This window comes from Muntiacus reevesi, chromosome 2 (genome assembly GCF_963930625.1).
Source record: "Muntiacus reevesi chromosome 2, mMunRee1.1, whole genome shotgun sequence".
Lineage (NCBI taxonomy): Eukaryota > Metazoa > Chordata > Mammalia > Artiodactyla > Cervidae > Muntiacus > Muntiacus reevesi.
The window spans coordinates 145,867,264-145,893,385 of record NC_089250.1 but is presented as its reverse complement, the minus strand read 5'-3'; the positions used below and the strand labels follow the sequence as shown (position 1 = coordinate 145,893,385).

The 26,122-nt window shown below is 47.7% G+C and overlaps 2 protein-coding genes across 5 annotated transcripts in view; both read right to left on the bottom strand.

Annotated features, from left to right (window-relative positions):
* WBP1L (WW domain binding protein 1 like) overlaps positions 1-3,963 on the bottom strand; it is a 58,932-nt gene extending 54,969 nt beyond the window's left edge. Inside the window, exon 1 of the mRNA XM_065923235.1 lies at positions 3,774-3,963. Within this exon, the coding sequence (XP_065779307.1) occupies positions 3,774-3,863 (90 nt within the window). The 5' untranslated portion in view covers positions 3,864-3,963. The remainder of the gene's footprint in view (positions 1-3,773) is intronic.
* A 3,968-nt stretch (positions 3,964-7,931) lies between these two features.
* On the bottom strand, positions 7,932-25,993 carry SFXN2 (sideroflexin 2). Of its 4 annotated transcripts, none has more exons than XM_065923233.1 (12): positions 22,979-25,425; positions 17,779-17,940; positions 17,437-17,607; positions 16,233-16,331; positions 15,422-15,497; positions 15,042-15,127; positions 13,714-13,774; positions 13,298-13,364; positions 12,660-12,709; positions 12,309-12,358; positions 10,246-10,293; positions 7,933-9,383 (listed from the first exon to the last, which is right to left on the bottom strand). In XM_065923233.1, the coding sequence occupies exons 2-12, from the start codon at positions 17,937-17,939 to the stop codon at positions 9,284-9,286; spliced, it is 969 nt and encodes a 322-aa protein (XP_065779305.1). In that variant the 5' UTR covers position 17,940; positions 22,979-25,425; the 3' UTR covers positions 7,933-9,283. The 4 variants fall into 4 exon arrangements, with proteins under 4 accessions (XP_065779302.1, XP_065779305.1, XP_065779306.1 ...); XM_065923234.1 differs by lacking the exon at positions 22,979-25,425 and adding an exon at positions 20,396-21,190; XM_065923231.1 differs by lacking the exon at positions 22,979-25,425 and adding an exon at positions 25,882-25,993 and having other exon boundaries at positions 7,934-9,383.
* Positions 25,994-26,122: the final 129 nt, after the last annotated feature.

Here is a 26,122-nt window from a genome sequence, read left to right as displayed (position 1 = left end):
AGTAAATGTTTGATGGAATCTACTGAAAGGATTTACATAAGCAACTCACGGTGTTGATTTTAGACAACTGTTCACTTTGGTGTATAAAATAGGCTAAGAGAAAGAAAGAGGGTAAGAAAGAGGATAACTCACAAGAAGGAATGAGGGTGGTCGCACTATAATGCTGTAGTTAGGAAAGAAGAGTGGAGTAGGGCTTCTGGACTGAGAACTAAGGCAGAAGAGATAAGTAAAGGTGGGGGGAAGGGATACACTATTGGAGGGTGTGGTGGGAAAAAACAAATCATGAGCTAGGGCCCCTGTTCAGCTCAAAGTTTGAAGCATGGCAGAGGAAAGGTAAGGACCACATCTCTACAGATTTGCGCCCAACCCATCGGCTGGATCACTTTATGGAAAAAGACACTTCTACTAAAACCTTAAATACTACAGTCAGATTTTTCCAGGTGAATCTAACCAACAAGAGAAAGAAAGAAACTCTATCTCCATCATAATTCAGCTGAAAGAAACAAATGTCAAGGCCTTTCTGTTTGGAGACTCCATGGCTTTTTTTATTCTTTATAGATTCACAGAATCACATCTAAGTTGCAAGGATCTATAGGAGAATTAGGTCTAAGTTCCTAATCACAGAAGGGAATTAAACTGATGAACTTATCTGGGCCAGAATGGCAGGAAATAATTGTTCCAGTGCAGAGCTGGAACCAGAGAAAGAAAGCTGCCAAATATTATCTGATATGAAATGCAGGTTTTTAAAAAAGATTGTGTTATGAAAAAGAATTTATCTGTATATACATATATACATGTGTGTTTAGATACACGTATGTATATATACAAATGTACATACATGTGTGTACATATATATGCACGTTGCTATACACACACACGTGTGTGTGTTAGTCACTCAGTCTTGTCTGACTCTTTGTGATCCTATGAACTGCAGCCCATCAGGCTCCTCAGTCCATGGAATTCTCCAGGCAAGAATACTGGAGTGGGTAGCCATTTCCTTCTCCAGGGATCTTCCTGATCCAGGCACTTGGGTCTCCTGCACTGCAGGCAGATTCTTTATAAGCAACCAGGGAACTGAGATACACACACATATATACATAACTTAATCACTCTGCTGTACACCAGAAACTAACATAACATTGTAAATAAATTATACTTCAATTTAAAAAAAAAAGATTGTATCTGATAGAGCCATGTCAAGAGGAAAAAAATGCAATGAGCCACCCATACCACTTTCAGTAGGGAAAGAGTACAGAGAGTCCTCCCCAATTCAGAGCTAGCGAGAAGCCACTTGTTGAAACAAGGACAGCAAGTACCTGAAGTACATCCTATACCAAGTGGTCTCAATTTTTTTTTCCTCACTGATTTCTGTAAGCAAAAAAAAAAAAAAAATCAACAAAAAACAAAAACTAAATTGACTAAACTGTGGGGGATTCAGAGTTAATTATTATAGAGTAACTTCCATTTCAAAGATTAAAATTCACAAAACAATTCTCACCATAGATACTGAGAAAGAGAGTCTACAAGATGAAGGCAGGGGTGTTAGGTGGAAAGGGTCAGGGGGAGAGACTACTCATTTCAGAAACTTCCCCTTCTCTGCAGGACCTGTAACAACCTAATAGCTACCGTCCAGTGTTAGCATCCATCCAAACGGAACAAAGTACAAAAGCCGCCCTGTCCCCCAAGTAAGTATCGGAAGTGCCAGAGAGATGATAAGCAAACAGCCTGTGATCCACAAATCGCAACTAGGGCATTACACTGAGGATCCCTCCCACGTCTTCTCTCCACCTCCTAGGCTTCCATGACCTGGGAAGGAACCTCCATTTTCCATCCGGTTAAAGAAATGGATCTGGTTCCCACCAGATGCCAATCACCGCTCTCCACTGTGGACTGGGAGATGCAGTCCACAGGCCCAGGGAACCCAGGTTCAAAGCCTGCACTGTTCCTAAATCAACCCCCTAGTAATGCTAATTACTGGTTACTGGGAACAGTCTTTAGAGATACTTAGGTCCAGGTATAAAGGAAAAGCAACAGTTTGTTCTATATTTTGCTCTCTCAATATCTATACTTCTTAGCTTGACCAGTCCTAAGGGCAGTAACTTTTTTAATAAAGAAAACTTATTTCTCCTGACAGTTTATGATTTTAACTAAGAAAAGAAAGAACCCCAACAAAGCCTAGAACAGAAGAGTCCCAGCCCAAGAAAAGGGAATGTGCTGGGCCAGAAAATGAGCTCTGTTCCTTTCACATGTTATTTCTAATATACATAGTCTTTAAGAAGAGCAGGTGATACTTACACAGACAGATGAAACAACAAATTCTGGAAGAGCCACGCAATGGAGTATTATTCACCCAAAAAAAGGAAAGAAATACATGCTACAATGTGAATAATCCTTGAAAACTTTATGCTAAGGGAAAGAAGCCAGATACAAAAGGTCATATATTGTAAGATTCCATTTACATGGAATATCCTGAATAGATAAATCTATAGACACAGAAAGTAGACTGATGTTTGCCAGGGGCTGTGGGGAGGCGGAACAGGGAGGAACTACTTAATGATAGGGGGTTTTCATCCCAGGTGATGAAAATATTCTGGAATTAGATGAGGCAGTGGTTGCTCAACACTGTCAATGTACTAAACACCACTGAATTGTTCACCTTAAAATGGTCAAACGGTTTTAAACGATTTATGTTATATAAATTTTATCTCACTTTAAAAAAATTAATGTTTTAAATAGAGGATACTAATGGGCATAACATGATGCTTATAAATTCCTAGGAAAGACGGTAAGTGTTTTTGCTGGCATTCTGCTGCTACTCTTGACCACACCAAGTTCAAGTGCTAAGCTGTACTATATAGACTGTCATCTTACTCTGTGTGTGTCTGTGTGTGCAGGCCTTTCTGAAGAGACAGAGAAAATAGAACAGTAAAGCCTTGCCAAATGCAAAGAAGGGAAGGAGGGTGATTCCCCCTACTGCACCCCACCCAACCTGGCACCAAGAGTAACGCTCCCATTAAGAGTTTCGAAATGCCAGCAGCGGCTGAAATCTGCACAAGCCACCTAGCAAGAAAAGCTAGGGGGCTCCATTTGTTGGCCGCATTGGCACCAGCACCACCCTTTGCTCCAAACTCCGAGCTGGCCCAGGACAGCATCAGTCACTGGCTTCCCCAGGCCAGTCAGCCTAATAGTAAGAACTTGTTACAGCTCAGGTGTGCGCCGCTGCTGAGGGGTCCCAGGCTACTTCATCTCACCTGCCTTCCGAGAGTCCCGCCTCCAACACCACTTAAAATGGGGCAAGAGGCCCCTAGAACATACCCGGATCCAGCTGGAAATAGGTATCCTTTCAGCCCCACCGCCCTCTCAGGCCGCCTCAATAGCCCACGTACCCCTACCCGCACCGACGGACACGGCACCGCTGCCTCACAGACCTGCTCCACTGGAGGACACGAATGCGCACCCCACACACACCCCGCTTGATACCACTATCCATTCACAATCATTCCAGGCCCACCTGACTGAACTGCCGCCTCAAACGCCCCTCAACTCGCTTGGCATCATGCCTCTGCCTCCTCCCTGATACCAAAACCGTCACAGGTGTCCCTCGGCTAAACATCGACGCCCCCTCAGATCCTGTCCACTCAAGCATGGGTGACCGTCACAGGAGCCCGCAACTCTTGGAAACAACGTTCCCTCAGGCCCTCTCCAGCCACGTCTCGACGACCCCGAGGCCTCCAGCCTGGCCCCTCAGGCCGCCACACGACCCTCCCCCTTACCTGCGGGGGTTCAGCCCTGACTGACAGGGGGCTGGGCAGCGCCTGGAGGAGCAGGAGCGCCATGCCACCCAGGAGCCTTCTCCTCGCCATCCCCCTCCTGCTCCTGCTCCTCCGCCACGGCGCCGCCACCTCCCTCCTCCTCCTCCCTCTCCTCCTCTTCCCTGTTCTTCCTTCTTCCCTTCTTTTCCTGTTTCACTCTCCCCTCCCGTTTCCGGCTCCGCTCCACCCGGCCCCAGACCAAACGCCCTCCCAGACACTAGGGTGGTTCTCCAGTTCCTAAGCTTCATTGGCCCTTGCCCTTCGTCCATTGGTTAAAAAGCTGTCGATCAAATCAAGTTCCGCCTCCCTATGAAGACGGAAAACCAGAGAAATTCAGCCAATGGAAAGTAGGAGGAAGCCGGGCCATCTTGAGTGCTGGGAGGCGGTATAAACGCGTCCGCTCCGCAGAGAGTGGCGGAAGTAGCTCCGACGGGGGGGCGGGACCATCCAAAACGTGGGTTGAAAAGGCTAAGTCTGATATTTACCATCTTGAGTGTGGCGGAAGTATTAGATTTCCACGGTTTAGCAAAGAGGTTTGGTAATTCTAAAGAGTGTTGGGAAATAAGTTACTTTTAGAGAGTAACCGGGCGCTCTCAAAGAAGAAGGCAACTGTAATCTAAAAATCTCTTGATGTCTTTTGTCTTTAAGCACAGCCCCAGTACCAGGGTCGGTCCCTCTCTTCGTCTCAAATTGCTCAAGCAGCAGCTTGGGTCAATTTGAATTCCATGTCAGATAGTATCTTTACCTAAGGCACAGTGCTTTCTCAACCCAAGTTGTTGAGGGAGAAAATTCTGTTGACTCTACCTCAGAAATAGCTCCACTGTTTCAACCTGTGTTCTCATTTTCTGATTAAATACAAGACAGGCTTCCTGCTGCTTAGCCAGTTACTAATTCTTCCCTCTTGAATTCCTTTCACAGGTCAGAACAAGGGTGCTCTACTACCTAAAAGCAAATATCATTAGACACAGGACTTCCCCTCTCAAAATACTTCAACTACCTACAGAATTTATCTTCCAAACTTATCAGTATGGTCCTTTCTGTGTCCTGGCCCCTGCATACTTCTTTATCTCACCTACTGCCACTACGTTTTCTGCGCACTCTGCTCATTCCCAACAGTTGAGAGATCCTCAACGTACTGTGCTAGACAGTAGACAGTACACTTAACTTCATTTACACATTATGCTGTGCTTATTAGCTCAGTCGTGTCCATCTCTTTGGGACCCCATGGACTGTAGCCTGCCAGGTTCCTTTGTCCATGAGGATTCTCCAGGCAAGAATACTGGAGTGGGTTGCCATGCCTTCCTCCAGGGCATCTTCCCAACCCAGGGATGGAAGCCATGTCTCTTGCGTTGCAGGCTGATTCTTTACCATCTGAGCCACCAGGGAAGCCCAAATACACATACAGTTTGCCCTTTACAAATTCCCAGTTCTTGCCCTCGTTTCTTCTGGATTCACAAAACACCACATAGTGTATAGTTTCTACCTGCCTGACCCTTCTCACTAAATTTATAGCTTTTTGTATGGCCATACCATGTCTTACTCATTTTTCTTTTCTTTTTTTTCTTCTTCTTTTTTTTTTTTTTAAAGAAACCCCTACAACCATGTACAGGGCCCAACCATGAGCTCAGTCAATACTGGGAAAATAAACAAATGAAGACTCGCAGCAGACAAGCCGGCTTCCCTTAGCTGACAATTTCCTCTCAAAAATCTGCCAAAGCATTTTAGAGCCTGGCCGGGTCTAGCCCATAGCTGAGCCCAGGGGAGTTTGTTCTTGGCTTAAATGGTGGCAAAGTAGGAAACAGGTAAGTGAAGAAATTGGTTCTGTCTCTCTGTTGATCCTACTTTCCCAAGTGCTACAAAGAGTGACAAGTATTTTTGCCAATCTTAAATCTCTTAGAAATGCATTCATTCCACAATCAGACTCCCTAGAGGAGAAGAAAAGATCGAATAACAGACAGAGGCCATATTATTCTCTTAGTGCAGAGTCTCAATACCGGCCTCAAGGAGCTTTAAGTCCTCCACATAAAAGTCAGTTATCACAGGTGGCCAAAAAGCACACAAAAAGAGGCCTGACATCACTAATTGTTAGAGAAATGCAAATCAAAACTACAATGAGGTATTCCCTCATACCAGTCAGAATGATCATCCAAAAAATAAATAAATAAATAAAATCTACAAGCAATAAATGCTGGAGAGGATGTGGAGAAAAGGGAACCCTCCTATACTGTTGGTGGGAATGTAAATTTGTACAGCTGTTATGGAGAACATGAAGATTCCTTAAAAAACTAGAACAAAATAATGCCATTTGCAGCAACATGGATGAATCTAAAGATTGTCATAGTCAATGAAATGTCAGACACAGACAAATATCATATATCACTTATAGTGGAATCTTTAAAAAAAAAAAAAAGAAGAAGGGTCCAAATGAACTTATTTACAAAACAGAGTCACAGATGCAGAAAACAAACTTATGATCAATAGGGAATATGCAGGGGAAGGGATAAATTGGGGGATTGATATTGACATATACACACTAGTATATATAAAACAGATAACTAATAAGGACCTACTGTATAGCAGAGGGAATTTGACTCAATGCTCTGTAATGACCTATATGGGAAAAGAACCTTAAAAAAGAATAGGTACATGTATAACTGATTGACATGTATAACTGATTGACTTTGTTGGACACCTGAAACTAACCCAACACTGTAAATCAACTATACTTCAACAAAATTTTAATTAAAAAAAAAAAAACCAGACATCACTATCATTAGGCAACTCCAAAGGTTTCAATTTGACAAACAGAAAGGGATTCTGTCCTTTCTCAACTTCCTTTCTCTCTTCACCTGAGCTTGAACTGAGCTACAGGACAGGACAAACATGACACCCTGCCCAATCTGAACTAGAACTTCTCACTGAGGCATTTTAGTCACCCTCATCACCTCGTTCCACACCTCATAGGAGCCAACTCAAAGAAATCGGAGGCTTTTACAAGATCAAACTGAGATGCAGTTTGAGTGAACTTTTTAATCTGCCTCAAATCAGCAGTCACTCTCTATTCCAGACTTTTCCAAGAGTAATTGTCTATGAAGAAAGGAGGAATGCCAGGAGGCTTAAGGAGCTGGAAAAGTAAGAAGGTTGTGCATTCTTGAAAGAACCTCAGCTCAGAATTGCTGCCGAGTTCTGGCCAGCTCTGGTAATGTTTTTCCTATTTGCCTTTGGAACTGAGCAAAGCTGAAGGCAAATCTCCTGTCCCAAGGAAGTCAGCTCCAAAGACATAGGCTTTTCTGCTCAGATATCAGCCAAAGTTAAGTTGCATATGTTACAGAATAGCTGAACTTGGAAAACTCTGAGTGAAAGAAGTCAGACACAGAAGACCACATAGTGTGTGAGTCCATCTATATGAAATGTCCAGAATAGGTTAATCCATAGCGACAGAAGACAGGTTGCCAGGGGCTGGGGGATGAGGGTATATGAATGACTACTAATGAGTACAGAGTTTCTTTCAGGAATAGTGAAAATATTCTGGAATTAGAGAATAATGACAGTTGTATGAAATTATGAGTATGCTAAAAACCACTGAACTGTATGCTTTCAAAGGATGAATTTCATGTTTTGTGAATTGTATTTTCATTTTTTTAAACAGGGGAAAAATCAAACTGCAGTCAGTGCTTTGACCTCAAGGAGGCGGCCCTTTCTCTTCAGAGCAGTGGTCCTTCAAAGTGGTCCGCAAAACAACAGTATCAGCGTCACAATTACCAGAAACACAAATCCACAGGCTCCATCCCAGCCCCACAGAATTCGAAATTCTAGGGAGGGGGCCCTATAATCTGCCCTCCAGGTGAATCTCAGGCATGTTTCTTAGGAACCATTACTCCAGAGTAGGGGACACTGTGTAGAGGGCCAAATAGTAAATATTTTAGGTTCTGCATGCCACCCCCATAGGGTCTCACACATCCTTCTTTTTTCACAACCTTTAAAAAATTTAAAAGCCATTCTTATTTCCCAGGAACATAAAAACAGGCAGACCTGAACCCTCAAGCCATGGTTTGCCAGCTCTCACCTTCAAGCAACACATCCAGTCCAGGAAACACTCTAGAGCCTCCAGCAAAGGCAGGTAGATTTTTCCTCCATAATAAGGGAGACAAACAATGGCCTCTGGGCACCAGACAGGTTCCCCTTAGAGTTGTGATACCCTCCTCCATGCCAAGCCCAAAGTAAGAACAGATCTTGCTTTCCATCGAGGTTTTATTAACTCAGTGTGCAGACAGTTCATTGTGGTCTTTCAAGAAATGTATTCAATTCACAGTGATACCCTTTGATCAGTCAGTAAATTCTACTAGACAAAACTCATAAAGACATTGGCCCCAGGTTGGCTACAGCAGCCCCCTCTCCCTCAGGGGCTTCCAAAATAACCTAGAGCACCCTGGCGGGGAAGGGAGAGTGGCTACACTTGGCCGTGTGTCCTTTAAGGCTCTTTGGTCCTGGTTGGTTTCCTCTCAGAGGCGTCCAAATAAAACTTCCCTTTCCTATTCAGTCCACACCAGTCTTTCTTTGGTGTTTAACCCAATGGGCTGAGGAAGGGAGGTAGCCAGGAAATTATACCCACTGAAACATGCAGTTAATGTGTACCTATGTCCTTTTTACTCAGTCAGTGGTTTTATCTTTCAGACACAGAGAAGCAGAATCAGATAATGATTTTAGGAGAACAAAGCCAGTGTAAACAGACAGGGCCTGAAGCACCATGAAACTCTGCTGCCTCACTGTGTCCTGTTTTTTTTTGGGAGTGGGGAGAGGGTTGGCACTAAAAACTCCTGGGTGCCTGATAAAAACTCTCAAGGTTAGCAAGACTCCCAAAGAAGCTTTCTGCCCAGGGGGCCCTGGGGAGGAGAGTGGGCAAGAACAAAGAGGAGGTCCAAAGTGACCCAGCCTCTCCCCTCCCTCTTTCTGAAGGAGCCAGAACCACACCCCCTCCTGGCGGGGAGGGTGCCCTTGACTGAGAACAGATGAGGAGGAAGAGAAAGGGGGCCCTTCATCAACTCCAGCTGGAACCAGAATCTCAAGTTTCCTAATTTATTCCCAACGGTTTACTTGAGTGTCACCCTCAGGACCTAGCACCTTCTCCCTGAGAGGGTCTCAGCTCCTGGTCTCTAAGAGATGGGGGTTCGGGAAGAGCAGATAGAAGCCTTGGCCTCTCTCCCCTTGGTCGCTTTTATCCTCTGGAGTCCAATAATCCTAGGTACCTGGGTAGAAGCATGAGGCATCCTCCCACTGCACCCCCTCGCCCCCGAATCCACGCCGGCCTGCAGGCCCTGTCGGCAAAGAGGAAAGAGGCACAGGAATCCACAGCTGGTGTACAGACTGGTCCGTGCTGGGGTGAGGCCTTCAGAGGCCCTTATTGAAGCAGACATAAGACACAGGTTCTCTGTGAGCTGGTATGTGGACTGGTCCGTGCTGGGGTGAGGCCTTCAGAGGCCCTTATTGAAGTAGACATAAGGCACAGGTTCTCTGTACTTGGCCTTGATGGTGTCCTGGAGCTCAGGTTCCAGATAGGAAACCGGCAATTCACTGAGAAGAGAGAAGGGCGTTATGAGCCTGCCACCTGGACGGACAGCAAATTTCCCTGAGATAAAATCCAACATAGTTGCTGCCTCTAAGAAGCCCTTGCCCATTTTTCCATCAGAATTACAAATGGCTTCTATAGGGCACAATATGTTGCTTTTTACTTTTTGGCTTTTTACCTCTGTTGAGCTCTGACTTCATTCTCCCTGGTGCCAAACTTCTACCTTCTCCAAGATTACAAGCACGGTGATTGGAACATAGGAGAGGTGTAGATGACTACTGAGCTGGGAGTACTAGGAGAAGGGAGACGGGCGTCTTCTCTGTATCCATTCAGGCTACATCTAGTCTCCTGGAGTCAGTCCTCTCCGCCACCCTGCCCCCGCCCCTGACACCCGTCTAATGTTTCCCTTTCCCTTTGTCATTATCTCTTCTCAACCACCCCCTGCACCCTTCCCAGGACACGCAAGGGAAGCTGAGAGGTCCAAGGCATCCACTCTCCGGCAAACATCAGCCAGAATGAGTACCTACCCTCTTGTTCAATTTCAAAGACCAAATCCAGCCATGGGAGATGGATCTAACAACTCAACCAGCAGTGACAGGAAGTCTCTTACTGTTCCCCTACCATCTTTCCAAGGCAGCCTGTGCTCCACTGGGAGTGAGCAAAATCCCTCTGCCCCCTGGAGCTCTGTTTTGGTTTCCCATTCACCTGGAGTCAAGAGGCCCAGAGTTCACACTGACAGAGTTCACACTTGTCCCCGGACAGATGCTGCCCTGCCTGCCCCTCCCTCTTCTTCAGGACAGCAGGCAGGTCAGCAAGAGCAGGGACAGGCAATTCAGTAAAAACAAGTGGGTAATGAACAGCTGATACCATTGCTGCGGGAACAGCCCACACGCCACCGGCACCATGAAGATGAGACTGGAAGAAAGGAGAAACCAAAGCATTAGGGGATGTCTGGCATCTCACAGACTCATCCACACCCCATGGCTGAGATTCCCCAAAGGATGGGGGAGCTGAACCCAAAGTTCCTCTCCCTTCAACCCTTCTTCTGGTCTCTAGGTACCTGGAGACTTACCCCAGCACAGGATAAAACCAGCCCCCCTGCACCCCTCACCCCTATCCACCTGTCATTCTGGCAGATGAAGAAGGGAATGGAGACACCAGGAAGTGTGAGCAGCAGCGCTCGTGACCATAGGTGCCCTCTGGTGTTCGGGGAAAGCAGGAGGGATGTGAACTCAGGGCCAGGCTCCTGTACTTGCTGAACCCCCGGGCTGTTGGGGAACAATGAGGGCAGAGCCTCTGGAACTTCATGGGGCACACAAGGAATTCTAGGAGCTTGCTCAAACGCAATACTAATTCAGTAGGTCCAGGAAAGGGCTTGAATCTTTATTCTCAAGTTCTCAGAGGATGTGGGCCCAGGACTATATTTTACAGAATCTGGGAATCTAATAGACCTGGGTTCAAGTCCCAGCTCTGCCACTTCTTAGCTGTGCAATCTGGGGCAAGCTCCCTCTGAGACAGCAGAGGGAAGGCAAGAGTGCCTACTCGGCAGGGTTACTGTGAGGATTAAACAAGGTAACACATGGGACACATCCAGCCCATGGTAACCATTCCCTCAGTGGCAAATCAATTTGCAGAAGACAGTCTGGCGGGGACTTCCCTGGTGGTTCAGTGGTAAAGAATCTGCCAGCCAACGTAGGAGACACGGGTTCAATCCTTGATGGGAAGATACCACATGTCTTGGAAGAACTAAGCCCATGCACCTCTGACTACTGAGCCTGTGCTCTAGAGCCCAGGAGTCGCTCACCCTAGAGCCCGTGCTCCGTAACAAGAGGAGCCACCGCCATGAGAAGCTTGTGCACTGCAACTAGAGAGCAGCCCCTGCTCACTGCAACTAGAGAAAAGTCTGCACAGCCAAAAAAAAAAGAAGACAGTCTAACATAATGTTAGACTTAATAAGGATCCAATCTCAGTTCCAGCAATTACCAACTAGAGATGCTTGGGCAAGTCTCTTCATCTGAGAAAGGAGACGCTGACAGTATGTATACCTCGAGGGCTCAGGGAATCAGGTGAAATTATAGACAGGAAACATCAGCACAGTGGGGGCACACAGGAAACATCCAATACACGAGCTTAGGTTGTGGTCATTAGCTCATGGCTTCACAAAGCATGATGAATGCTGGGACTTGTCCAGTCCAGGGCAGGCACCTAAGACCACTGCCGGGAGTCATGGTGTTTTCCTCCTGTGCGAGGCTGGGATGCGTGACAGGCCCAGGCTGTGTCATTTTTCACATCTCACCATATTCGGATATATTGAGGTATAACTGACGTGTGCATGCTAAGTCACTTCAGTCATGTCCAACTTTTTGCGATCCTATGGACTGTAGCCCACCAGGCTCCTCTGTCCATGGGATTCTCCAAGCAAGAATACTGGAGTGGGTTGCCATGCCCTCCCCTCCAGGGGACCTTCCCGACCCAGGGATTGAACCCGTATCTCTTAAGTCTCCTGCACTGGCAGGCAGGTCCTTCACCACTAGTGCCACCTGGGAAGCCCAGATGACATGTAATACTGTGTAAATTCACCACTGGTGTGAGCTGAGCCCCCTGTCACTTCACATAATTTTTATTTCTCTTTTGTGGTTGGATGATCTTATCATTTTTGTCTCTTCTCTAAAACTACTGCAGACCTAAGGTTGGAGGGGAGACCGTGGGGATAGAGGACACCCAAGGGTTCTGCTTTCCACCCTGGTGTGTGCACAGGGCCAGCGCAGCGCCCTTGGAAAGATGGGACGAGTCAGAGGGGCCACAGGTGTTCAAGCCTGGGTGCTTTTGAAGTCAGGTAAAGGAGGTACATGTCTTCCCACATGGGTGACACAGGAAGTAGATCTTGGCTGCCCCACCACAGACGCCAACTGAGAAAACACGTTACTCACAAGCAGCCGGAGAGCAGAACCTGCAAAGGGGCGTGCAGAACCCGGACTCTCTGTGCAGAAACAAGACAAAAGACAGACCCACGTGGGACTTACATACTTCGAGGTGAACCCCACATCGGCAAGCCAGCTAGAAACCCACAGGCAGGAAACCCTGGCTCTGCAGCGGAGGTGAGAGTCTCCTTGCTCTTAGCAGACAAGGCTGAGATTCGGGCAGCCAGGACACTGGGAGGGGCCTTCCTGGAGTGCGGTGTGGGGATGGGAACGAGATGGAAGGGTGAGAAGGTCAGGGATCCCCAGCACGGGTGTGGTTGGGGCTCCGGGCAGTGAAGGTGCAAAGGAGAGTCCACTCACCTGCACGAAGCGCAGCTTCTCCAGTCTTTCCATGAGGACCGGCAGCAGAACTGGAAGAGGCAGGGAAAAGGCTGTGACACTTCCCCTTCTGAAGTCAGATCACAGACTGAGTGGTTCCCCCTCCTTACCCAGAAGTTCCAGAAAATACTTTTCATTGGGGAGAAGAATATATAGGCATGGCCACACCCACTTCTCCCCCAAGTACCAGAAGAAGATGCTTCCCTGACTCCTCGACCTGCAGTCCTATAACCATAGGAGGATGGGTACCATGGACCCAGAACACCCTTCTCACAACCAACCATCTTTGAAGCAAGTTTTGTATCCTGCTCTGTAACCTGTCCCTGCTGGAGGCAAAACCAATGCAGGGAACTTATTTTCTCTACCATTATATCTCCCCAACACATTGAAGGAACTTAAGAAATATTTGTTAAATGAAAACAACTTTCTCCACCAAATCTCTGATTAACTGACATTCCAGGATTTACGGTGTGACTCTCCAGTGGCTCTCAACACTCAAGCAAACCAGTTTGAGAGGAATGCCTATAGAGGCTGGGGTCCCACCCCCCACCCCAAGTGTGGCTGAGGTCTCCATCACATGAGCCAGGGTCCCCCAGGATGGGAGGGCTTCCCCATCTTACTCATGCCAGGGGCTGCCATGGTGATCCGAGAAATAACCACTTGGGTGATGCCTATGGCTGCAGCTCTCTGAGGACAGAAAAAAGTAAGCTGTCAGTTATGACTTCATGCGGAGTCCACAGGCTGCATCAGAGGGCTGGGCCAGGGTCAGAGACATGGTCAGTCTGAGCTGGTAAAGGGGAAGGGATGGACCTGTCAGGGGTTAAGTGACCATACCTGACTCTCTCCCACCCAGTCACATTCTTATGGCTTCAGGACCAGAAATGACATGAACAGAGATATGGAGGGAAGATCGATGAGGAAGGAGGATGGTGCTAGGGAAAAGGTTTTTAGCCCAGGCCTGCTCTGAGTGCTAAGAACAGGACAGGGTCTGAGAGGGAACTCCCTCCCCCCACCCCCAGGGCAGGCCTCTGCTCACCCGGGAATGACCGATCTCATTGTGGTTCCTGTCCTTCACACAGATTCCCTGGATGAGTTCCCTAAACACAGACAGGAGGTGCTGGACACGGGAAAGGGGTGTGTTGGAAGCCCGCCAGCGATGTGACACACCAGGGGACCGGGGCCAGGGCATTCCAGCTCTAGGAAGCCACCTCCTGCAGCCTGGCCCTTGGAGCGGCCTTCCCCACTCCAGAGAGTGATACCGCAGATATCTAGGGGAAAGGCTCAGAGAGCAAGTGCCAGGTCCCGGCTGCCCAGGCTGGATCTGGAAGCTGCAGAGCAAGTGTATGCTCCTGAGCAAGTTCCCTAGTCCTTCTAAAGACACAGTTACCCTCATCTGCAAAATGGGGATAATCCCAGTGCCCACTTTATAGGATTCAGTGAGGATTAAACGGGATGATGCCTGCCAAGTGCTGGGTCCAGTGCCTGACTCCATGACCCATTCACAAACATGAGCCGCTCTGGTTGTTATATTCAAGCCAGCACTGCATCCAAGACCAGGTGGGTGGTGGTGGGGACTCATTCATTCGTTGGAAGGAGCAACTGGATGGGGGAGGGGAAGAGGAGTCCAGTAGAGAGCACACACGGCTGTTCTACCGTGTGCTCTTTCTACAAGGGTGATTGTGTGATCACTTTCCATTGACTACTGGTCCTAAGAAAATGTGCCTTATGACATCGGTGATGACCTGGAAGGCATCGATGGCAACTGTGGGAACAGCAGCTAATGCTTAATATTACATTCTAGGTGCTATTTTGAGTGCTTTACATCGATTACATCATTAAATTTTGTGGCAGGGGAATATCTTTGCTTTCTCTAGTCAAGGAGCAAGAGTTGTGAGACACAGTGGGTTTCTCCTTTCCCCTTTCCTGCTGTGAAGCTTAGAGCCTGGCAGCTGGAAAACATCTATCTACCCCTCTGGCTTCCCTCAGAGCCTCTTGGTTCTGTTTTATCTTTGGATACCTCGCTCTGCTGCATTTCATTCTGTGAGCCATCCCCAGGGCTCTGGAAGTAGGCCAAGTTCACGACTTAAATACAGTTGTAGTTGAAAGGACGTGAGCTGGTGCCAAACCCCGCAGGTCCATGCTAAACCTCCAAATCCATCCAGAGAATAACTCCCACAGCACTCATCACAGACAAAACCCAGGTCACCTGCCACTCCTGCAGCCATCACTACCGGAGCCACCGATCCTCGGATGCGCCCTCCCCACCCCCACCTCAGCCACCAAAGCCACCCATTGCCTTGGCTGCCTGCCCTGTCCCTGCTGACCTTGCGGTTTACAGGGAGGAAAAGGGATCCCTGTACTTACTGCTGGCGCATCATCGGGATGTTGACACAGTTAGCTGCGGCCACAGCAGCAAAGGGCACCCAGCGGCCCACCAGGGGCGGGGCTCTCTGTGGGGGAGGAAGATGGGGGTGGAAGGGGCTTTAGGACGATAAAATATGAAATCAGACCTTACTACCGCCACATATCCTGACACCCAGTCAGGGAACCCAAATTCCCTCAAAGGCCGGAGAAAAACCAACGTGGGACAGCCCTGCTGAACTTCCCACTACTTGGTTAGGCTCTGACCCAAACCCAACTCTTCCAGTCTGGGAAACCACCCATACCTGGAAAAAAAAAAAGTTTTCCCTAGGACTTTGCTGCCCCCTCATGACCACCACGTCCATAGCAGCCCCAGACTGTACCTTTGTCAACATGTTCATGCCCACAGCAGTGGCCACTGCGGTGGTTGTGGCTGTGATGTAGGAAACAGCCATCTGCCTAGTGGAGGAGAGAGATGTTTGGGAGTGGGGACTCCAAGTGGCTGAGGGCAGGACCAAAACTTGAGTGATGAAGGCTGGAAATGTGGCTTCATGCCTGAAAACCTCGGCTTCAGCTTGGGATCTCCCTCCAACTCACTCAGATGCTCCTTTCAGTACATTAAACACACCAAGTGCCTGCCTGCTCAGAACCTCTGCATGCTGCCACTCCCTCTCCTGGGAATCTTTCCCTGGGCTCTTGCATGGCTAAATCCTTACCTTTCGAAACTCAGCTGAAACATCAGCTCTGCAGAAAGGACTTCCCTGACTGGCCTACCTGTACAGACGCCCTTCTGCTGCTCTCCAGCATGTCATCTGTTTATTTCCTTAATGGCAGCTATCACAGACTGAGATCATTATGCTTATTTTCCTAAAAAGACCTTAAACTCCAGAGACCACACATGTCTTACTCAAATGTATCCCCTGCCCCTAGGACCCTGTCCAACACCTAATACACACCCTAGACATATTGGTAGCATGAATGAATGAGTGAATGTTGAATTCATCTAGGAAGAAGATACTCTCCTAGTCCACCTAGTACTTCCAAACCCTGAAAAGAGAGACCAGGTCACTCACCCAGGGCAGGTCCTACCCAGGGAGGACAGCCAGCCCTGGAACCCCTTAAGAAAGGCTGTTCCCCCCAAGGCAAGAAGACAGCTCCAGGCCCACACAGATAGCAGGGGTTCAGGCCTCCTACCTGACCGATGTAGGGGAAGCCGCATTCCTGTTGGTGTAGTTGACTAAGGCATTGAAGGACTGGTTCACCCACTGCCAGAAGATCACTGCTGGCATCGTCCTACCAGGAGAGAGGCGGAGGGAGGCAGGAAGAGGATGGGAGGACGGCTTGGGGACACCAATCAAACCTGCCACTCCCCAGGCCATTCCCATGCTGTCTGCTGTACCTGCTCTTCTGCACAGGTTGCCCCTCTGCCTGGAACATCCACACCCCCAGCCTCTTGGTATACGGCTGAATCCTGCTCTCTGGAGAGATCTCTTCTTCCTTGGAACCTTCCTGACCCTTCCCCTGTCCTTCCTGAGACAGTTAGTCATTCTATGATGTCTGCTCCCACCACCCCATATTCTGCCCCCAGCCTACCACCTGGAAAGCTAGACTGTAACTGTTTCCTTCTTGGTCTCAACAAAACTGGGTGCTCCTTGAGGGGTGGGCTTCGCTGGTGGCTCAGACAGTAAAGAATCTGCCTGCAATGTGGGAGACCCAGGTTTGATCCTCAGGTCAGGAAGATCCCCTGGAAGAGGGCATGGCAACCCACTCCAGTATTCTTGCGTGGAGAATTCTATGGACAGAGGAGCCTGGTGAGCTACAGTCCATGAGGTCACAAAGAGTCGGACACAGCTGAGCGACTAACACTTTTACTTTCTACCTGGCCCAAGGTCAGGCTCAACAATTGGCTAACCGAATGTGTTAGGGAGGGAAGAGGCGGAGGGAAAAGAGGAAGGGGAACAGAGAAGGTCTCTCTCCAACTGGGCTGAAGGTATCTTCCCATTTCTTAATTTTTTGGATATTATATTATAAAAATACACTAAATTCATTGTTCAATAAGTACTTTTTAAAGGAGTAGAAGAGTTCAGTCATTGAGTGTCCTAGAGAGAACTGCCTCAGTTCATATAGCCAGGCACCACTACTTCCTGGCTGGTGCTCATGGGCAAGTTACATTAACCTCTCTAGAACTGCAGTTCTTCATCTGTAAAATGAAAATGAAAACAGTACTTCTCTGTAGGGCTGCTGAGATTAAATGAGGTGATACATGCGAACAATTGAACACAGTGTCTGGTATCCGGTAAGGAATCAGTAAAGACGGCTATTACTATTATCCTACTATGGCTCCCTCCCTAGCAGGTCTAAGTGGCGCCCCTGGCACTGCCTTGCTCCCCAGTCGCACCTGTAGAACTGGAGCATGAAGCCCGTGATGATCATGCCGCCGGGGACCTGGAAGGACATCCGCCCAATGACGTTCATCTTGTCCCCAGTGTCAGGGTGGAAGGCCGAGTCGTACAGCTTCTTAGCATAGAAAAGCTGCTCCACCTGGGTGCCCGGAGGCACAGTCCCCATCCTGTCACCCAAAGACAATAGGCGGGTGTTACCTCCCAACCTCAGCCCTGAGTCATCCTGCTCTTGGCTCCCCCACCTCCCTGAGCTCTCTGCCTATCCCCTCATCTTCCATTTCCACCTCTCCCCTAGGGCACCCACCGATGCTGCCCTGGCCCGTCCCCCAGCCGCTCACCTGCTCTGCTCCACCATCACTTTGGCCCAGTCCAGCTCCCGCTCTGGTACCAGGACTGTGCGGGGGTCCGTGATATTGAAGAAGTGCTTCACCCGCCCCAGGAAAGTGCACTGGTCCCAACGGGGGGCATCGATGTTAAAGTCAGACAGGTCAGCCTCCATCCTGCCCATACACAAAATTGTGAACTTCAGAACAGAGGGAAAATGAGGACTGTCCCCCGAATCAAAACCTTCCCCAGAGGCCTGAGCACCTCCCACTATGGGAGACAGACAGCTCACCCCAGCCGCTAGCATCGCCTCACTCAGATCAGGAAGAGCCCAGTGAACTGTCACTCATCTGGGTCACTGGACACCAAATGTTTCCTGAGTGCCTGCTAGTGGCCAGCCCAGGGCATGATCATGCAGGGGGCAAGGAAGGGGGAAGGGACAACACAGGGTCTGTCCTTGGGGAGCTGAGTCTGACTGGGGAACAAGGGCCCACCTGTGGAACAGCAGATAACACGGACGGCTACAATAAGCACAAGATAAGAGGAAGCTGAGTTGGGGACGGGGTCACAAAAATCAAGGGGGGGCTTCCCAAAAGAAGTGGAATGTGGGTGAAGCCCCAGAAGGTAGGAGAGATCATTCTGCAGGAGAAAAGGCATGGGGTCACATCGAAAGTAGAAACAGTCACAGATAAAGACGGAAATGGGGGGTCTTCCCTGGTGGTCCAGTGACTAAGACTCCTGGGCTCCCACGTCAGGAAGCCTGTGTTTGTTTCCTGCCCACATGCCACTAAGAGTTTGTATTTCACAATGAAAAGTCCTGAATGCCACAACTAAAGATCCCACATGGTGCAACTAAAGATCCACATGCCACAATGAAGACCCAGTACAGCTGAATAAATAAATAAATGCATATTTTTGAAAAACTGAATGGGAGTTTCCCTGGTGGTCCAGTGGTTAAAAGTCCCCCTGCTAATGCAGAGGATACAGGTTCAATCCCTGCTAAGGGAAGACCCCACATGCTGTGGGGCAACTAAGCCCATGCGCTGTTAACTACTGAGCCCGCATGCCTTATAGCCCGTGCTCCACAATGGCGCAGCAATAAGGAGTCAGCGCACCACAGCTAGAGTAGCCCCTGCTTGTCACAACCAGAGAAAGCCTGTACTGCAGCCAAAAATAAAATAAATAAATCTTTACTTTAAACAAAAAAAAAAGAAGGAATGACAACAATGCTATAATAGATGGGATGGAGAAGCTAGGAAGACTCTAAGGTACTTGGACTACCCGTGATATGGGACAGTATAATTTGAAAGTGGGCTTGGACAAGTTGTAAATATATACGGCAAACTTTAGGGCAACCACTAAAAAATATTTTCAAAAGACGTATGATCTATATGCCAGAGAGGAGAAAAAAATAGAGTCATGCAAAAAAGCTATGGCTTTTGAACTTCTGCCTGAAAGTTTCAGGAAGTCACTAACAAATTTCAGGAAGAGTGATAAGATTAGATGTGTAGTTTAGAAAAAACAGTCTAGGCAATTACATGGAAGTAAACAGGGTGTGGCAAGACCTCAGAGGATGCTGAGACCAACTGGAAGGGAACCCCCAATAATCCAGGCAAAAAGAAATGGGGCTCAAGTGAACCCAGATGCACCAGATCTGGAAGGAAGACCAAAAGCAGAGAAGCTTTTAAAGCAGCCAAATCTGAGGATGTGCCAAGTGGTTGGGTATAGCAGGAATTCTATCAGTCAGACCTCAACCACAGAAACAGAATCAATAGGAGATCTACCTACCTGGCTGTCTACTTACCTCTTAGAATTCCTAACCTCAGGTTGGAGGGGGCCCAGCCCTTTTTTAAAGGGATTCCATCTGATTAAGTCAGGCCACCCAGGATAATCTCCCCTTAGATTAACTCAAAGCCAACCAATTAGGGACTTTAATTACATTTGTAAGATTCCCTTCTCCACAGTATGTGAAACAGCATTTGGTCTAATAACCAAAAGAAGGCGTGTGGATGTTACAAAGTGATTACATCTCCCTCAGCAGCCCCTCAAACTGGAAGCAGAGCAGAGAGGGAGTCCTGGTGAGTTCCTCTGGTCATCACAATGCCTAGAGCGATAGGGTTTCTGACTGGGACAGTAACATGCTGAGAATACAGAAAAACTGGCTTTAAGGGAGAAAACATTGAGTTAGAGTTTCCTCATGTTGAGTTTCAAGTGCTACGAGACTTCCTCAAACGCAAGAGGCTGCCATCTGTCTCAGAAAGTGAAGCTGCTCAGTCGTGTCCAACTCTGCGACCCCATGGACTGTAGCCTACCAGGGTCCTCTGTCCATGGGATTTTCCAGGCCAGAATACCGGAGTGAGTTGCCATTTCCTTCTCTAAGAGATCTTCCCAACCCAGGGAGTGAACCCGGGTCTCCTGCAGTAGGCAGACACTTTACCGTCTGAGCCACCAGGGAAGTCCTCATGCTGCTTCTTTGCAAATGCTGGTCCAGGATGCTCTTCCTCTCCCTCTTCACTAAATAGTACCTGCTCCTCTGTTTGTTTGTTTTCTTAAGGAATAATTTTGAACCTTAACTTCTATATCTTCTTCTACTATATCATTTGTCTTTTTTTCTTGGAAAAAAAAAATCACCTGAGAATCTTCCATATATATTGAATTACAAGTTCACAGGCATGCCTTGAGCAGTCTTCTTCAAAGTTTGCTGAGATGCTGCCCCCGAAGGGCTGGCAGGCAGGAAACTGGATGAGCTGGAACGCTGAGTCGGAGGGCTGATGAAACTCACCAGGAAGCCACTGAGATTCTGGGAAGCTGTGTACCGGGATGCTGAGGGAACTCAACTGGACGCTGCCAGGTAGGATGTTGTTGAAACTTGACAGGAGGCAAGCACCCAGGCACCGGGAAGACTACCTCTTCCTCATCGGTGCTTCTCCAGCGCCCTCTACTGGTAGGCTTAAAATCATATCAGAGTGCAAAGGAAAAAGGTTTACAATGTCCAGGATCACAAGACCCGATGAAGAAGGGTAGATTTGGAGCTAAGGAGCAATAAACTAACTGGCACTGATACACAACTTATTTTTTTGCTTCACATCTTAGAGAATTCCCCATTTTATATATACAGCTCCATCTCACTCTTTAATTATTACATACTATTCCATGTGCCTTAATTTCATCCTTTGGTAGACATTTGGGTTATTCTCAATTTTTCACTGCTGAGAGTATCCTTATACACATTACTTTGTGTATATGGCAACTATATCTTTTTTTTTTTTTTTTTTTGACTGCATCATGTGGGAACTTAGTTCCCTGGTGTACATGCTAAGTTGCTTCAGTCATGTCTGACTCTTTGCAAACCCCATGACCTGTAACCCACCAGGCTCCTCTGTCTGCGGGACTCTCCAGGTAAGAATACTGAATGGGTTGCCATGCCCTCCTCCAGGGAGTCTTCCCGACCCAGGGATCAAATCCGCATCTCTTATGTCTCCTGCACTGGCAGGCAGGTTCTTTACCACTAGCACCCCCTGGGAAACCCCTTAGTTCCCTCCCCAACCAGGGATCAAATCTGCGCCCCCTGAATTGGAAGTGTAGTCTTAACCACTGGACCATCATGGAAATGCCACAACTATACCTTTAAGATAGATTTCTAGAAGTGAAATTGCTGGATCAAAGGACGTACATGTTTTAAATGAAATCTTTATAAATATAATTCAAATTGATTTTTCCACCAGTTGTATATGATAATGCTCCTTTAGTCAAACTTTTACCAAAATGGATAAATAAATCTTTTCTTCCTTTCCAATATGATGGGCAGAAATAATATTGTTATTTTCATTTATATTTCTTTTTAAAATGTATTTAAAAAAAATTTTTTGGCAGCACTGTGTAACATGTTGGATCTTAGTTCCCTTACTAGGAATCGAACCTGTGCCCCCTGCAGTGGAAGTACAGAATCTAAACCACTGGACCATCAGAGAAGCTCCTAAATTGTATTTTCTTGATTCTTAATGAGATTAAGCATCTATGCATGTTTTTGGCCATTTGTTTTTCTCATTCTGAAAACTTTAAGTTACAGAAGTAACTTTTGTAATAATTCTGTGCCAAAGTATATAAAGTGAAAATGATAGTGGTTAACATGTTTTTTTTAAAAAAAAGTGAGGTGGACTTCCCTGGTGGTCCAGTTTAAGATCACACTTCCACTGCAGGGGGTGCAAGTTCGATCCTTGGTTGGAGAACCCAGATCCCGCATGCCACGTAGTGTGGCCAAAAGAAAGTAATCAAAAAATAAAGGCAATCTTCTTGAGTTATACAATCATGTAGATCCAAGGCACTCACAAACTTGAGCAAACAAAGCCAGGATTTCCCATTAGAGAAAGGAAACATATTGCTGACGGAAGCCATAGACCTAATAAAGAATAAATGTTTTATATTATATAATAGAATGAAAGGGAACTTCCACTCAAGACACTACCTCAGTAAAGACCCATGGGTTATTACAGCTGCAAGGGAAGTTACAGCAAAGTCACCTCAGAATAAATAGCAGCCTTAAAAGAAGGTGCATTAGCAAGTAATCTCAAGGACTCCCCTGCCCTCCTCCAAAAGTAGCCTTTTGCTCTGCAGAGAGTGTGAATGACAAGCACCTACCCACCCCTCAGATCTTGGTTGAAACCTTTGCTCAGAAAAGTCTCTGAAGGAGCCCTTCCTCCCTCGCATGCACTGCCACGAGCTCCTGGCTCTGTACTTGTCCTTCAGAGTCATGCCATGTGTGATAGTCTGGTTTTACCTGAATTAATGCCCACCGTCCCCCACTAGGCCATTAGCTCCTTAAAGCCAGGAGTCGTGTCCATGTTGCTCACCACCATTGCCTCAATGCCCAGCAAAGCAACTCGAGTATTTGCTAAAGAAGAGGTCCAGTCAGTCAGCAATTGGCTATTTAGGCTTAAAACCCAGAACGGAGACCAGGGTTAGAAGTAAAACAGGGAGGGAGCAACATGGGGGTGGTTTAAGATAAAGTTTTCAAACGAGAAAATGTAGACTGGGAAGAACAGTGATCCAAGGAAATACCCAGGAAGACCACTATATTTAAGAGGTAACCCATCAAAAATCTGAGCATAACTAGAGAGGGAGCAGGCAGAAGCATCCAACAGAAGAGGTAGAGCGAAAGCAGACATCAACTTTTAGACTGTTAAGGTGGGGGACACGTCCCCCTCTCACACCTACCAGAGCCCAGGAGAAGATCCAGGCTCTGTGCTTTAAGGACAGGCTGACGTGGCTCCTGCAGGGGGGCTGGTCCAAAGACCAAAGGCATTTCACCCAGTCCCAGCTGAAGCCAGGAGGAGGAAAGAGTTCCCCTTTATTCTAGAGGAAGGAAAAACAGTAAGCCTTGGCTTATAGAGCCCCACACTTGCACCAGATGGAGACAGTTCCAGTGTTATGCCTCCCCTTCAACACACACACACACACACACACAACACACACACTTCTCGGCCATTCCTCTCCACTCTCAACTGAACAATCCAACATTGGAAAATCCTCTTTCTTTCACAGTGAAAGCACTTCTACCATGAAGGGGTAATCATTTGCTAAGTCATGCAAGAATCTTTGCCTTCATTACCAAGGAACATCCTTGTTCTGTCTTACGTAAAACATAAAAGGAAAAAAAATCTAAATTCTATGTCTTAACATTTTTTCCCATTCCACTGGCCCCCAAGGGGACAGTTCTGTGATTCCTTCAGGGCAAACTCAAGCCCTTCGGTTACATAATCCCATAGTATCTTGTCCTCATGTGCAGCACGAGGGACTTTTGTAATTGTCACTTTCTTGCTTTTTATTAGTGTAAAATCTGCCTCCCCTGACAGACGTAAGGTGCATGCTATAGTCCTCATCTGCCCTCTAAAAACACTTACTGCCTGCACGGAATGCATTCCGACTTATTCTTGGGTTCTCCAGACATCAAGGATGTCCCCCACATCTTTTCTTTTTTTGTCAAACTCAGAACCTGCCTTTGTTACAAAAGTAAGAACAGACTTTGTTTCATGAAGCTGCAAACTGTCTACCCCTCCTATACTGAGTCCTACTGGTCGCTGAGTTTTCAGCAGTCCACGCTCCATCTTTCTACACAAGCCATATCTAATACTTCCTAAAAAGGTGACTATGATATCCAGGGTTCCACTACAGGGAATGGGGGAGAGGTGGAAATCAAACAGGTGACTGACCAATACTTCCCTTTCCTTCCAGGATTAGAGAATGTCACAGCTCAAAAACATTAGGGATCCAAGATCTCAGCTTACAGATGAAGAAACTGATGCCAAGGAGGTTCCCACACATTGAGCTAGCGTGGTGAGCGTTTATGGCACACATGGTCCTGCACTGTGGCAGATACAAATGTGAGCAGGAAACAGATGTAGTCTTATTTATCCAAAAATCTGATAACAGCTAGGGCTGTATTTTCCCAAGGTTATAAACCTTAGACAGGAATTCCTTGACGGTCCAACGGTTAGGACTCCACCCTTCACTGCCAAGGGGGCAGTGCAGAGTGGACAAAAAAAAGAGAGAGAGAGACCACAAAGTCACAAGGCTTAGAGTCACCTAGATGGGTCCTCTTATCCATTGAAAGGTGCTTGTCTCAAGAGAGAAAAGGAGGGAAGAAGGGAAAATATTTTAAAAATTATATAACCTACTAACTCTCCTTAAGCAATGCTCGTCCTTCCAGGGAGAGCTGATTTTCTCAAGCAGACAGTACCAGAATTTGGGAAACAGGCTTTCCAAATTCTTCTAGAGTGTCCTTTTGCAAGGGCGGGGAAGCACCCAAGATCTCCTATTTGAATCCCCTACTAGGGGAAAAAAACAAAACATTATCGCTGGTACTCCCATCAGAGGAAGATCAAGGCAGTCCAAGACTCAAGCAGTTCAAACACAAAGTCCACTGAGATGTCAAGGGCTGGTGTCAAGGCTACCTAGCTCAACTCGGAGAATGAGACTAATAATTAAACCAGCAGACCCTGGTAGTATATGCCTATGTACAATCAAATGACTCCCTGGCAGCCATGATGTTAGACTCCAAGCAATTTCGGAAGAGAAATCTGCTTTGCCTTTTTCACAGAAGAACCAGCAAGCTAGAGATAGGTGGAAACTTGACTTGAATACATAAATTGTTAAGAACCATTCAGGGAAAATCTGCCTTCATTACAACGATCTTAACTAGGCTGAAAACCTGCTGGTCTTAAAAGCAGCAAAGCCCCAAATCTGGAGGAAACTATTAACAATAGCTAAGCCCAGGGATTTTCCAGGCATTCCAGTGGTTAAGACTGCTTCCACTGCAACGGCACAGGTTCAATCCCTGGTTGGGGAGCAAAGATCCCCACATGCCACGCAAGGAGCGGCCAAAAATAATAATTCCTCAAGTGTCAGAAAGTACTGGATTCAAGTCCTCACTCTTAACCCTTTAAATAACCAATTTCTAGGGCTGTGAGAATGAAATGAAATCTTGTATGAAAAGCATCTCACTAGGAAGGATGTAACTTCCATGAGGGCAGATTGAGCTCCCTGCTGTGTCTCCAGAGTCTAGACTAGGACCTGGCACAAATATGGTAACTCTTCTTCCTGTCCTCTGCACGGGGAAGGGGTGGGAAATAGCACCCAGAATCTCACTCTTTCTTGCCTAGAAGTGGAGGCCCATTTTTGCCTCCTTCAGGGCTGCAGGCGGCGCGCCGACCCAACTTAGTTCAGCAAAGCCATCCATCCCAAACGCCTTTCACCCCCGTAAGCGATCAGCTCATCCCAGCCCTCACGGCCAGTCCTCAGGCAGCTTCTTGCCCTCCTGTAGGCAGCCTCCCACCACGAGGACTCCTCCAGCCCGGATTCTAACACAGATGTGTGGAGACGGGTGCGCAACCCATGACGCCCCCGTTCCTCAGCCTGGCACACGAAGGTACTGGAGACCATAAAGAGGTCCACAGGTAGCTCCTTCTCTTGCCACGTGGCTTTGGCAGGTGGAAGCCCAGCCCGCGCTGCAGGCTCGCCTGGGCAGAGTCAGGACAGAAACGCAAACTCCCTCCTGGGATGTAGGGAATAAAACCTGGCACAGGTAGATGTTGCAGGAGGCCTCCTCTCAAGATCCTTACCTGGTCCCGGGAGAAACGCACTGACACAGCTGCTTCCAGAAGCAGCGCGCTTTGGCAGCCAGGCCAGGATGCACTTCTGGCCTCCGCCCGGGAACCTCCCCTCGCCCCGCCCTCACGCCCTCCCTCTGGGCCAATCACGAGCCGGGTGGCCCCCGCCAGCCACGTGGGCGAGGTTTCACCATTCCCCAGGTCTCTGCAGCCTGCCGCCTTCTCCGGCCGCTCCAGCAGCCCGCCTGCGCAG

Bases quoted from the DNA above. Each gene is read 5' to 3' on its own strand.
- SFXN2 (XM_065923230.1), bottom strand. From the start codon at position 17,948: ATGGGCAGGATGGAGGCTGACCTGTCTGACTTTAACATCGATGCCCCC. The intron at 15,128-15,421 runs GTACAGTCTGGG...CCTCCCCCACAG, and splicing joins GCATGAACATGTTGACAAAG to AGAGCCCCGCCCCTGGTGGG. The intron at 13,365-13,713 runs GTGAGCAGAGGC...TTCTGTCCTCAG, and splicing joins ATGAGATCGGTCATTCCCGG to AGAGCTGCAGCCATAGGCAT.